The 13,114-nt window shown below is 34.5% G+C and overlaps 1 protein-coding gene across 1 annotated transcript in view; it reads left to right on the forward strand.

Moving 5' to 3' along the window:
• Positions 1–12,909, forward strand: part of LOC111088723 — a 24,124-nt gene extending 11,215 nt beyond the window's left edge. The window contains exons 3-5 of the mRNA XM_022399581.1: positions 3,342–3,413; positions 4,060–4,450; positions 12,642–12,909. Of these exons, the coding sequence (XP_022255289.1) occupies positions 3,342–3,413; positions 4,060–4,434 (447 nt within the window). The 3' untranslated portion in view covers positions 4,435–4,450; positions 12,642–12,909. The remainder of the gene's footprint in view (positions 1–3,341; positions 3,414–4,059; positions 4,451–12,641) is intronic.
• The last annotated feature ends 205 nt before the right edge of the window (positions 12,910–13,114 follow it).

Consider the following 13,114-nt stretch of genomic DNA (forward strand, 5'->3'; position numbering starts at 1 on the left):
GGCCAATAAGGTCATGGTGAGTAGTAGAATGTCATCTCGACCAATAAGGTCATGGTGAGTAGTAGAATGTCATCTCGACCAATAAGGTCATGGTGAGTAGTAGAATGTCATCTCGGTCAATACGAACAGTTATTTCTGTTTCACCTACTTGGTCAGAAACATTCTCAAAGCTCTGGCTTTTGATACCGAAAGGAAACGTTTCCACTGTGTTCGTTCAAGCTCTTGAAATGGAAAACGTTCGGTCATTTCTTTATTTGTTTCAGATATGCTATACAAGGGCTATTCAGGGCTATCAGATATGCTAGGGCTATCTACACTAACCGTCCCTATTTTCGAAATGATAGATTTTATGGAAGACAGCTAATAAAAAAAAACACCCCTCGCCGACTTTTGAGCTATGTCAATCGAATAATGGGAATTCACTATCACTCTTATAACGATTTTTTTTTCAGTAACGAGACGTAAACCATGAACTCTCGGATCCACAGCCTGGCCAAAAGGGTGAAAAAGACAAACTATTTCTACTGTTTGGAAAAAAAAAAGTGGTCAATGGGTGAAGGAATAAATTGAAAGTTTCAAAACGCCATCTGGAGACTATAAACGTATTCTATTTTTATATTAAAGAATATAACTAACATATTTGCCCCCTCCCCCCAGTGGCACAGCGGTATGTCTGCGGACTTACAACGCTAGAAAGGGGGTTTCGATACCCGTGCTGGGCAGAGCACAGATAGCCCATTGTGTAGCTTTGTGCATAACTTCAAACAAACAAACAAAAAAAAACACTAATATATTCCTAGTGTACACATCCGTCGAGTTAGGCCTAGTGACCCGTTAACATAATTAGTAAAAATTACAATTTCTGTCTTCGTACTTTTCTGCAAGAAACGCATATGTAACATTAATTTATCCAAATATAAATTTCAGAGTTTATGGTGATTTTTATTACGAGTTGTGTGAAAAAAAAAAAATATCGAAATATTAGTTTGGAGATGATAATTTTATTTTCTCCTTTTTTTTGGGGGGGGGGGGTTGTTTAAATTGTCCGAATATGGGGGGGGGGCGAAATTCGAGTTGCCTAACCAAACACTTAAAGAAGAACAAAAAAAAACGTGACTACAAACTTTCGCCTAATTACAAAGACGAGAAGCCGCACGTGAATCCCCTCGGGTAATGGGGATGAAATCGGATCGTCTAAGGTCAGACCAACTAGTTGAAACCCTTGAATTCCTTCTTGCCGACAAGACAAGTTAAGCTGGTAGTTACAATAAAACCGTTTTAAGTATCTCGTACGCAGGTGCGTTTTTAAGCCACCGAACAGTTCCGATTACAAACGTCGACCATAATTCGCCATTTCCATGGAAACCGGAAAGGGTGGGGGGTGGGGGGGTAATTGAGTATATTGGATAGAAGCTCAGATCTCTGTGACCCTGAATATGAAAGCCTGATGCAGGTGTGCGTGTGTGTGTGTGTGTGTGTGTGTGTGTCCTGTAACGTGGGAGAGATGTCCGTAAGGTTTGGTTTACTTATTTCTTTACTGTTTTCGTAACAACCATAAAGTAATTACAGGCCATGTGAAATTCTGCGGTTTACACGAACTCTTTATTATTCAGCTTTCAACCCGAGACCTGCTCCGGTTAATTTCAAGGAAAAATATACGAGCGATGATCTAATAGATATTATAAATAACGAATAATCACGGACAGCTGCTTGAAAGCAGACATGGAAAGTTGCTTGAGTACTATTTTATTTTTTATTTTATTAATATCACCAAGATCAATGGGAAGTATGAATAAATACAATCGTTTTTTTTGTTGTTGTTGATAATTAACGCAATCTATCGGTTCAGTTTCTTTAACTTTAAAACTGTGTTTTTCTTTGTTAAACCGACAACAAAAGAAAGAAAAAAGAACAGGAATTTAGCCATAATCTAATAATTGGTTTTATTTCGTCCAGTAGCATTGTTTAATACGTTCAATATTGTGAAGTCGTAATCCAATATTATTTTATTTCGTCCAGTAGCATTGTTTAATACGTTCAATATTGTGAAGTCGTAATCCAATATTATTTTATTTCGTCCAGTAGCATTGTTTAATACGTTCAATATTGTGAAGTCGTAATCGAATATTATTTTATTTCGTCCAGTAGCATTGTTTAACACGTTCAATATTGTGAAGTCGTAATCCAATATTATTTTATTTCGTCCAGTAGCACTGTTTAACACGTTCAATATTGTGAAGTCGTAATCCAATATTATCTTATTTCGTCCAGTAGCATTGTTTAATACGTTCAATATTGTGAAGTCATAATCCAATATTTTGTTTTATTTCGTCCAGTAGCACTGTTTAACACGTTCAATATTGTGAAGTCGTAATCCAATATTATTTTATTTCGTCCAGTAACATTGTTTAATACGTTCAATATTGTGAAGTCGTAATCCAATATTATTTTATTTCGTCCAGTAGCACTGTTTAACACTTTCAATATTGTGAAGTCGTAATCCAATATTATTTTATTTCGTCCAGTAGCATTGTTTAATACGTTCAATATTGTGAAGTCGTAATCCAATATTATTTTATTTCGTCCAGTAGCATTGTTTAATACGTTCAATATTGTGAAGTCCTAATCCGTAATCATAGACAAACCAATTTTAAACTTTATTACTCCACCTACCAGTAATCCAAACATTTATGAAAATGTTTTATTATTTAACATTATTTAATAACAATGGTCGATCTTTGAGTCCGAACATGCTAATTTTAACTTTGACCCCATGCTTTAGCGAAAGCCTAAACAATTTTGACTTTCGAAATAATGGCTCGTTTAATCTTTAACATTACCCATTCCAATTGTAACCTTGACTTAATGACCTAGCGTGTGTCCAAACACACTTGTGACTCTAGAAATGATGGTCAAGTTCTTTAATTGACTTCAGACATGACAACCTTAACTTTGTCTACATAACGTAGCAGGAATCCCAGCAATTTTGTAACACTGGTTCACCTTTGACCTTGTACATGAAAATTTTAACCTTGACCACAAAACCTGGCGGGAGTCCAAACAATTTGAACTTTGTGGGAAAAAAATGGTTGTTGTTTTACCTCGGACATGAAAAGTTTAGTCTTGACCACAAGACCTGGCGGGACTTTGGGAAAAAATGGTTGATCTTTGACATCGAATTGTTTTTAGTCAAACAGCTGAGTATCATTGCTCATTTAGTTGCAGCAATTCTACACAGTATGTCCATTCTGCAGTAAAATATACGAAACGGAAAAAGAAACGTTTTTACAGTTTTCAGAGCGATTTTTCAATATTTTCTTCTTTCTTTCTCATCACCACAGATTGGAGATTGTGCCAATTTAACGTCCATCCCTGACCCTTTATATTACATTCCTGGCGTGGAACAACTGAAGGTATTTATCAGAAATATGTCTTTGATTTTTTTTTTCTTGGTATTTATGGATAGGTCGATGAAGATGTATTTCAACATGAAGACGTTCAACAATGATAAATTGAAATGAAAAACGACACACGCACAAAATGTTTAATTATTGTTATTCAATCACTGATATTTATCTTGAGTGTTATAGTGTGGTTTTATTTATTCGATGTTAAAACTTTTTTTTTATGCAGACATTATCTCGAAAACTATAATTAAAATAATATTACTTTTGGTTAGAGTGAGAAAAAAAAATGTTTCATTTTGAGAGGTCTGCGTAACCTAGTGGTTAGCGTGTCCGGTTTGTGAATCAGAGGATTAGTGGTTCGAATCCCGTCGACGCAAACACACAAAACGAGGGGGATATCCACACTGCTCCCCCCCAGCTCTTGTGCTACTCTTGTCAAATCGAATAGTGGATTTGACCGTCACTCTTATGATCACCAAAGTGCGTAACGCGATTTAATTTTATTTTTTTGTTTTGGCGGTAACAGGAATCCACAGTCCGGCACCCTAACCACTGGCCACGCTCGGCCCATGTCAGATATATAAAGGAACATCTGTATGCATTGTGATATATATATATATATATTCTAATTGGACTTTACCTTCTTTTGTAGAATCTAACATTTTCTCGGGCCTTGCAAGTGTTGGACGAGTTGATTGTAAACTACACTGCACACGTTTATTTTTCGAAGTCACAAGAAGAAAACATTTCTTGCTACCGTAGCTACCAAGCGCAGGAAGTCGTCGTTAACCTGGAGCAAGTAAGATGTTACCTCCTACACGTGGACCAAATACGAGGGCAAATAATTGACGCCAACAGTTCAGCAAGGAAGATTTTAAACACAAACATGATTGACTTAGCAGTGTGCTCCCTCCGGTTTTCTAGAGATTGTTATATATTTAAAGATGTAACAACCCTAGCGGAGATATTAAACGGATATCTGGACAGTCAGATTTCGCTGAACGAGGACGGAACTACTCCAACCTAATGAAAAACTCTTGAAAGTATTTATTTTATTTTTTGCCTATTTATTTATATTGAATTTGGAAGAAAATTGCCCAATCGCCTTTATAAGGCCAAAAGGACTTCCTTTATATGTTCATAATTTATCCACTTTTACTAGGCCAGATCTCCAAAGAAAAGGTGGAGGGGGTTGGTGAAATAACCTAGATAGTATTTTGTGTCTTTCGTTTTGTAGATTAAACATGAACTTAAAGTATGAAGTATTTAAGTAAAGTAAAAAAAAAAAAAAGAGATAAATTTGTTATTGTTGAAACAAAACGATAGAACTGCCTTACGAGTCGATATTTGTGGAGAGCGATTCATCAAAACTTCCTTTGTTAGCCCTGACATATCAGTCGACTTTCCTTGGTTTTAACCATTTTATTTTTGTACTTACAGATTCCACAGTCCTGTAAACTATTTGTTTATTATTAGTGTTAGGCCTAGTATAATCCTAACGATCTATCAACAAAGGTTCCTTTCAATACTAAAATATGGCTGAATAAAAAATGATGAGTAAGTTTTAATAATAACCAATCTAAAATATATTTTTTTATTTCAAATTCAGTCAGTAATAAAGATTTTTTATCGATTATATGTAAACATTTTAATAAGGTTAGTACAGTATTGAAAAATGTAAGAAGGGTGTTACGTGAAAAAAAGGGTTGCCATCCTCCACTATTTCAGAGGACAGTACTTTATTTCCTGTATTTTACTTTTGAGTCATTGCTTCAGCTCATTGGTTTATTTTGTATATCTAACTAAAATTTTTGTTTAGTTATAAACAATATTCTACGGAATATTCACAGTTCATTTTTAGGGTGTTAAGTAAATATATAATATTTTTTTGTTTTGCTACGTTTATTCATGTACAAGATAGCAGACTTAATCGTCTAAATGTTATGTCTTTAATATAAGGTTTTATTTCGAATTACGTCACACTGTGTTATATATATTGTATATTGTTCTTTTATCCACTGTAATCTTAGTTTCGGCAAAGATTGAAATAATTCGTGATTGACGCAAAAGAAATTTTAGAATATTCAACTCTTTTGAAAAATCTGATGTACTGTATAATATTCAACTGGACGACTTTAAAAGAAATATATACAAGAACAGATACTACAGTGTATTTGGATCAAATATTGCAAAATGATAGGTGTAAGTGCAGTCATCTATTTGTGCTTAGGGTTAGCCTACACTGGATTATTGTATTAAAGACACAGGCATTCAAGACTTTCTGGCCAGATCTGTCAAATAACTTGTTGTGGCGGTATAGAACAGGCTTGTAATACCGTCTACATTTAGAAAGACGTGTACGTCACGACGTGTTACATTCAGAATGCATTCTCTTTCGTTTTAGTAGTTTTTACCAGATAAGGGTATTTTATTTTTTAACCGTGACAGAGATTCAGTTTTTGAAGTAAAGGTTATGATAAACTAGTTTTTGAAGAAAAGGTTATGATAAATTAGTTTTTGAAGAAGAGGTTATGATAAACCTACAGGTATATATTAGTAATATTAATTGTTTTTCGTTTCCATTAAAGAACCATCTTACTGATTGGTTGTGAAGCGCGGTCCTGTGATAAGGCTCTCTATGAGTACATCTGCTGAGCGAAGATGTTCGCAACTGAATATTCTCCTGTGGCGAAGTATTTTTCTTCTAGTCAGTTTGAAACTGTATGCTCAACGATAAGGAATTTGATAACAAGTAAAAAAAAAAAATCGATGCTCAGTATTGACACTAAACAGCTTTTAAGTACACTTAGATTAACTAAATTAGCCTAGAAGGGCTGTATGACAGAAACACAAGTTGGTTTTCTTACATTCTGGCCCACTTTATCTCTTTCAGTCTATTATTTCCAGATTGCTTATTTTTATGCTTGCTCTTGGCGACTAAAGAGTGAATAGCGAATGAATACAGTCTAACCAACCTTGGCTTAAATACTTATAATAATGGAATTCAAACTTATTGAAGAAAAACACAATAGTGCTTAACGTATTATATCAGTATCATTGTTGTTAAACAGCTTAACGTGTTATATCATTATCATTGTTGTTAAACAGCTTAACGTATTATATCAGTATCATTGTTGTTAAACAGCTTAACGTATTATATCATTATCATTGTTGTTAAACAGCTTAACGTATTATATCAGTATCATTGTTGTTAAACAGCTTAACGTATTATATCATTATCATTGTTGTTAAACAGCTTAACGTATTATATCAGTATCATTGTTGTTAAACAGCTTAACGTATTATATCAGTATCATTGTTGTTAAACAGCTTAACGTATTATATCAGTATCATTGTTGTTAAACAGCTTAACGTATTATATCAGTATCATTGTTGTTAAACAGCTTAACGTATTATATCAGTATCGTTGTTGTTAAACATCTTAACGTATTATATCAGTATCATTGTTGTTAAACAGCTTAAAGTGTTATATCAGTATCATTGTTGTTAAACAGCTTAACATATTATATCAGTATCATTGTTGTTAAACAGCTTAACGTATTATATCAGTATCGTTGTTGTTAAACAGCTTAAAGTGTTATATCAGTATCGTTGTTGTTAAACAGCTTAACGTATTATATCAGTATCGTTGTTGTTAAACAGCTTAACGTATTATATCAGCATCGTTGTTGTTAAACAGCTTAACGTATTATATCAGTATCGTTGTTGTTAAACATCTTAACGTATTATATCAGTATCATTCTTGTTAAGCAGCCTAAGGTGTTATATCAGTATCATTCTTGTTAAGCAGCCGAAGATGTTATATCAGTATCATTCTTATTAAGCAGCCTAAAATGTTATATCAGTATCATTCTTATTAAGCAGCCTAAAGTGTTACATCAATATCATTCTTGTTCAGCAGCCTAAAGTGTTACATCAATATCATTTTTGTTAAGCAGCCTAAAGTGTTATATCAATATATTCTTGTTCAGCAGCCCAAGGTGTTATATCAGTATCATTCTTGTTAAGCAGCCTAAAATTTTATATCAATATGATTCTTTTTAAGCAGCCTAAGGTGTTATATCAGTATCATTCTTGTTAAGCAGCCCAATATGTTATATCAGTATCCTTCTTGTTAAGCAGCCCAAGGTGTTATATCAGTATCCTTCTTGTTAAGCAGCCCAATATGTTATATCAGTATCCTTCTTGTTAAGCAGCCCAATATGTTATATCAGTATCCTTCTTGTTAAGCAGCCCAAGGTGTTATATCAGTATCCTTCTTGTTAAGCAGCCTGTCCCTTCAAAAGTATTATGTTTTGTCTTTACCATGTTGCCTACCAGTTTCTTCACGTTGAAAGAAAAGTGCCTTTGGATCAATTCTTTCATCACTTGACCAAAAGAAAAAACTGTAGTTTATTTAGTAGATACTCAAGTCTTGTGAAAGCACTATTGCACGTTTCTATTGCGTTTACATCAGTGGTAAAAATGTTTCCATAATTGACATGTTTTTCATGTATCTCGCAGTGGTATTGAAACCAGTATATCACGCTTTCAGTAGTTTTTTTGTAATTATCTAAAAAAAAGATGTTAAATTCTTAAATTGGCCCTGGATTTCGGAACAGTCGAGCTAGGTTCGAATCTGTTCGATAACACAAAACATTCTCCCTACTTTAAGCTATGGGTGCGTCATAAGAATGACAGTCAATTCTCTATCATGAATGGTGGGTGCAGTTTGCTATTGACTGCCTTCCTTCCCTCAGGTCAGTAGTTCAAAATTAGGGTTTATCTGTATTAAAACGCAAAGCTACAAAATGGGCTAGCGGTGTTCTGCCCATTGCGAGTATCGAAAACCAATTTTAGCATTATAAGGCCTCTGACTTCCTGTTGAGCCTCTGGTAGGCTTCAAATTAGGCTTAGTAGCTCTGTCATAAATGAAAAAATACTTGAATAAATGCTACAAAATACTTAATACGGTTTTGTTCTACGCTTAAGGGATGAATAATTTAACCGTAAATAATATTTCACTAGCAAGTCTAAAGTTGAAGGTCTGATGAAATCCCTGTTTCGCCATATCGAGCTGTATTGCACTACGTAACTTCTAATATGGAAAACACATTGCAGGCGTGAGCTTCCACTTAATCATAATATAGTATTAAATTAGTTACTTCAATTACTTCAAATAGTTACTTCAATTACTTCAAATAGTCACTTCAATTACTTCAAATAGTCACTTCAATTACTTCAAATAGTCACTTCAATTACTTCAAATGGTTACTTCAATTACTTCATCATTGTTTTTTTTAAATTAATAAGAATGTAAAGTTCCGTATGAGTGAGCGGCCATTGCAGGTCCTCTAAGGGAATGCGGAACGTTACAGTATAAAACAATGCTTTACGCCCCTGATATTCCGTTGAGACTATTGTTTGAATTGTGTTTGCCGTCGCTGCCGCTGCCGATACTGTGGCACATATTAGCAACATCATGGGTGGGAGTGATGTTCATTTAAACTACATAACGATTACTAGGCCTCTCATTTGCTAATGTCAGTGAAAACGTCACAAGATAGTAGAAACAACCAGTAAAGTAGATGCCATGACATCTATCACATGTGACACACAATTGAGTATAATAATATCTGCTTAAAGTTGCGAAATAAATAATCCGTTGATGGAAATGTCATCTGATTATCCGATTCATCGCAAAATTAATATCAGATCAAATTTAATCGGATGATGCAATATCCAATCGGATCAGATATTAGTCCCCTCACTAGCTGAGATCTAAAACAAATATACTTTCCAAAATATAAAAAGTTTAAATGTATTATCTATTGGGGCCAAACAGCAGGTTCTGGTAAGTTCTCGGGAGTATTACCTTAAACCTTTTTATCAGAGGTTATAAATAAAGATTTCGGCTTAGTTAAAATTTGTTATATTAATATAGTTAATTATTTCGGAGTAAAAAAGACACAAACAAAAGTAACTCTAGATAAAATACATTAAATGATTAGCCTATAAACAACAACAAAAAAGGGGGAAAAGAAAAACAGCGTTAGCAGTGAGGAACTTATATAAACAATTTTTCTAGTGCACGATTTCTCGAAAAGAAATTGACAAAAGTTCCAACAAATAAATGGAAACTAACAGACGAAAATAATTTTGTTTTGATATTTCTGAGATTTGGTTTTATTTCTTTAATATTCAACAAATCACAGTAATTGTTATTACTTTGTACGGAATTATTGTTCTTGGTTTAATGTCTTCGATAAATTGGTTTTGGACTATAACTTAACATTCCAGTTACATGTGATTTAAAAATTACACTTTATTTATGTAGGTAGCATTCAGTGATTTTTTTAAAACTACTCTCTGGTGGTAAATTATTAAACTATATAAGATATTCTGGCTCTGGGTATGTTAAACGTACCTTTTGTATCGAACATTTGTAAAGGTTACGCCTCAGCACAGCAGTTAAGCCTAACGTACTTGTACAAGTAAATACTATACCAGCATCCAATTAAACCTTATGTTTATATTTGCATACCTATGTGCTATACCAGACTTGTAAGTCAGCCTAACGTAAATAGTTTTGCGGTACGCTTAACGTTTAATATAATACGCTTTGTAACAGTATGGCAGTTAAGCCTAACGTTTTAATACAAATATACGCTATAATACAATCGCTGTAAAGCCTAATGTAGTAATACAAATGTATATGCTATTCCAACATCATGCTTAACCTTAGTGTTTATATAAAATTCACGCAACCTACCAGCATCATAATTGGGCCTAAAGTCTATATAAATACACGCTACATACCTCACTCTTAAGCCTAATGTAATTACATGAAAACACGTTGTGCCAGCATAACGGGTAAGCCTAATGTGCTTATATAAGTACGCAAAAAAAAAAACAAACAACAACAACAAAAAAAAAAAACACGACATTTCAAAGAGTATTGATTATTATTATTACTACATTTCTTAAAAGATGTAGTTACTTCATCTTAAGTTTGAAAACAAATATAAAATTGATAGGGTGGAGGTTAGGCCTTTCTTACACCTGAAAACAACGTCAGTTTAAAATATGTTATTATCTTGTACTTACCACTAGGGTCCACAGCCACGTGCTCTATCCCTAAATTTATTATAATCTGGTTTTTGATCATAAATTGTTACTAAGAAACACTTGTTAGTATATATATTGAAGTGTTAATTGTTAAACTGTATATAGTGTAGAATACAGAATGCATAAAACAAAACGTTAAAATTAAAGGTTAACATCAAATGCACTCAGGTAAGTTCGAGGTTATATAATGTATTGCCCGCATTAGTTTAAATGTATGTCTTTCCAATTACAATAACGGGACCATATTGGAACGTAAGAATCTGTGTGGGTGCCCGTGCTATAAGGGTCGGAAGTAAAATTTGTGTGTTGAAGGAAGAGGGGGGGGGGATTAAGTTTAGTGACATGTACAAGGAGGTGGCTGGGAGGGTTGAAGTCCCTGCCTTTATGCCCCAAAACTTCCCTTTTTCTCAGTCATAAAAACTGTCAATGACTGTTACAAGATACACCTGATTTCACACCTTGTTTGGACAACAACAAAAATATTTCATTTTTAAAATTACTGACACACAGATCCTTGTAAAAAAAATAATAATTGTGATATTCCATTAAGTGTTAATACGCAATAATTCACTATTTAGTTTTAGATTTTAAAAGTGGTTATAAGATCAATTGAATAGGAATAAAAGAGGATCTGTTTGCTTCTTATCGTTTTATTACCATATTTATAACAGAGGCAATCCATAGTCTCCAGTCCTCCAAAGATTGTCCTACAACGCTTGAAAATTTCCTTCTCTTGTCAATGAGACTTAGTGATGTTCTCTTCACGTTGCTGATAAGGTTGGAAGTGAATCAACTTTACAGTCTGAGTGAAAATCTAGGCCTATTTTCGTGAAGTGGGAGCCAGTATATGACGGAAATCAAGGAAAACAACAACAACAACACATATAAGGTTGGAAGTAGGCCCCCTTGTTCCGACGCCTAAAACTCAATTGAAGTTTGGGTAGGATTGTATTGGAAAGGAGGATCCTAGGTCCCGTTATTTCGATTTCTAAAACTAAATTCAAGTTTGGATGGGATTTTATTGGAGAGGAGGATCATAGGCCCCTTTGTTCCAACGCCTATGCGTTTCAAGTTTGGATGGGATTGTATTGGAGAGGAGGGTCATAGGTCCCCTTGTTTCGACGCCTATGCGATTCAAGATTGGATGGGATTGTATTGGAGAGGAGGGTCATAGGCCCTCTTGTTCCAACGCCTATGCGTTTCAAGTTTGGATGGGATTGTATTTGAGAGGAGAGTCATAGGTCCCCTTGTTCCGACGTCTATGCGTTTCAAGTTTGGATGGGATTGTATTGGAGAGGAGGGTCATACATAGGTCCCCTTGTTCCAACGCCTATGCGTTTCAAGTTTGGATGGGATTGTATTGGAGAGGAGGGTCATAGGCCCCTTTGTTCCAACGCCTATGCGTTTCAAGTTTGGATGGGATTGTATTTGAGAGGAGAGTCATAGGTCCCTTTGTTCCGACGTCTATGCGTTTCAAGTTTGGATGGGATTGTATTGGAGAGGAGGGTCATACATAGGTCCCCTTGTTCCGACGTCTATGCGTTTCAAGTTTTGAAGATTTTAATCTAGGCGAAGAGTTTTGACGTCTCCAGTTTCTCTATAGTTTCGTATATGTAATAAATCCAGAAAACGCCCTAATTTAGGCAAATATTAGTTTCATTAATTTTCGAAATATATTCTCGTGTAATTAAGATGTTATTTTGTCAGGGGAAGTCTGTTTGTTGGTAACACAAGAGTACACAGAGTTATTTACAGTTTATAGAACGTATACAGTTGGGGGACAATATGTGAAGGACGTTTGTTGTTCTTTACTGTTGGTTTTGGAATTGTTTCTGGCAGAGTTAGTAAACATTGTTACAACACTGGTACGTTTGTTGTTCTTTACTGTTGGTTTTGGAATTGTTTCTGGCAGAGTTAGTCAACATTGTTATAACACTGGTACGTTTGTTGTTCTTTACTGTTAGTTTTGGAATTGTTTCTGGCAGAGTTAGTAAACATTGTTACAACAATGATACGTTTTTTTTCTTTTTTCCCAACTAACTCAACGCACTTCTTATCTATCAGCATTGACATTCTTAACACGTGACTTCTTTTATACCTGAACAGCCCCCTGGTGGCCAAACGGTGACTCAGAAAGTGTCCCGGACATCATAGACATTCTTCCTTTTGCATATCATCCTCCACGAACGCTCCAGTTTTCGCGAGGGATTTAAAGTGATCCGCGAAATATGAATCCACACGAGATGGATGTTAAACAAATGATCAAAGTTCAGATGAGAGAATATGGGTTATAAATAAATCAGTTATTTTTTTTCTTTGGGGGGGGGGGTACACGTGAATATTTTTCTGTAAAACTCCTATGCTTTTGTTAGTCATATTTCTATTTATGTACTATATTTATTTTCTATTGTAGAAGTGACCTATTTAAATAGGGGGAATTTCAAACGTGACTGTACTTAAATACTGAAAATAAATTATTCATTTTGTACACAAGTGACTATGTTGTCCAAGTTTATCTAGCCTAACCGTGTACGTACTGCCCGACAGAGTACGTGTTAAAAATACACAATATACAACTG

This window comes from Limulus polyphemus, unplaced genomic scaffold (assembly GCF_000517525.1).
Source record: "Limulus polyphemus unplaced genomic scaffold, Limulus_polyphemus-2.1.2 Scaffold4302, whole genome shotgun sequence".
Classification (NCBI taxonomy): Eukaryota; Metazoa; Arthropoda; class Merostomata; order Xiphosura; family Limulidae; genus Limulus; species Limulus polyphemus.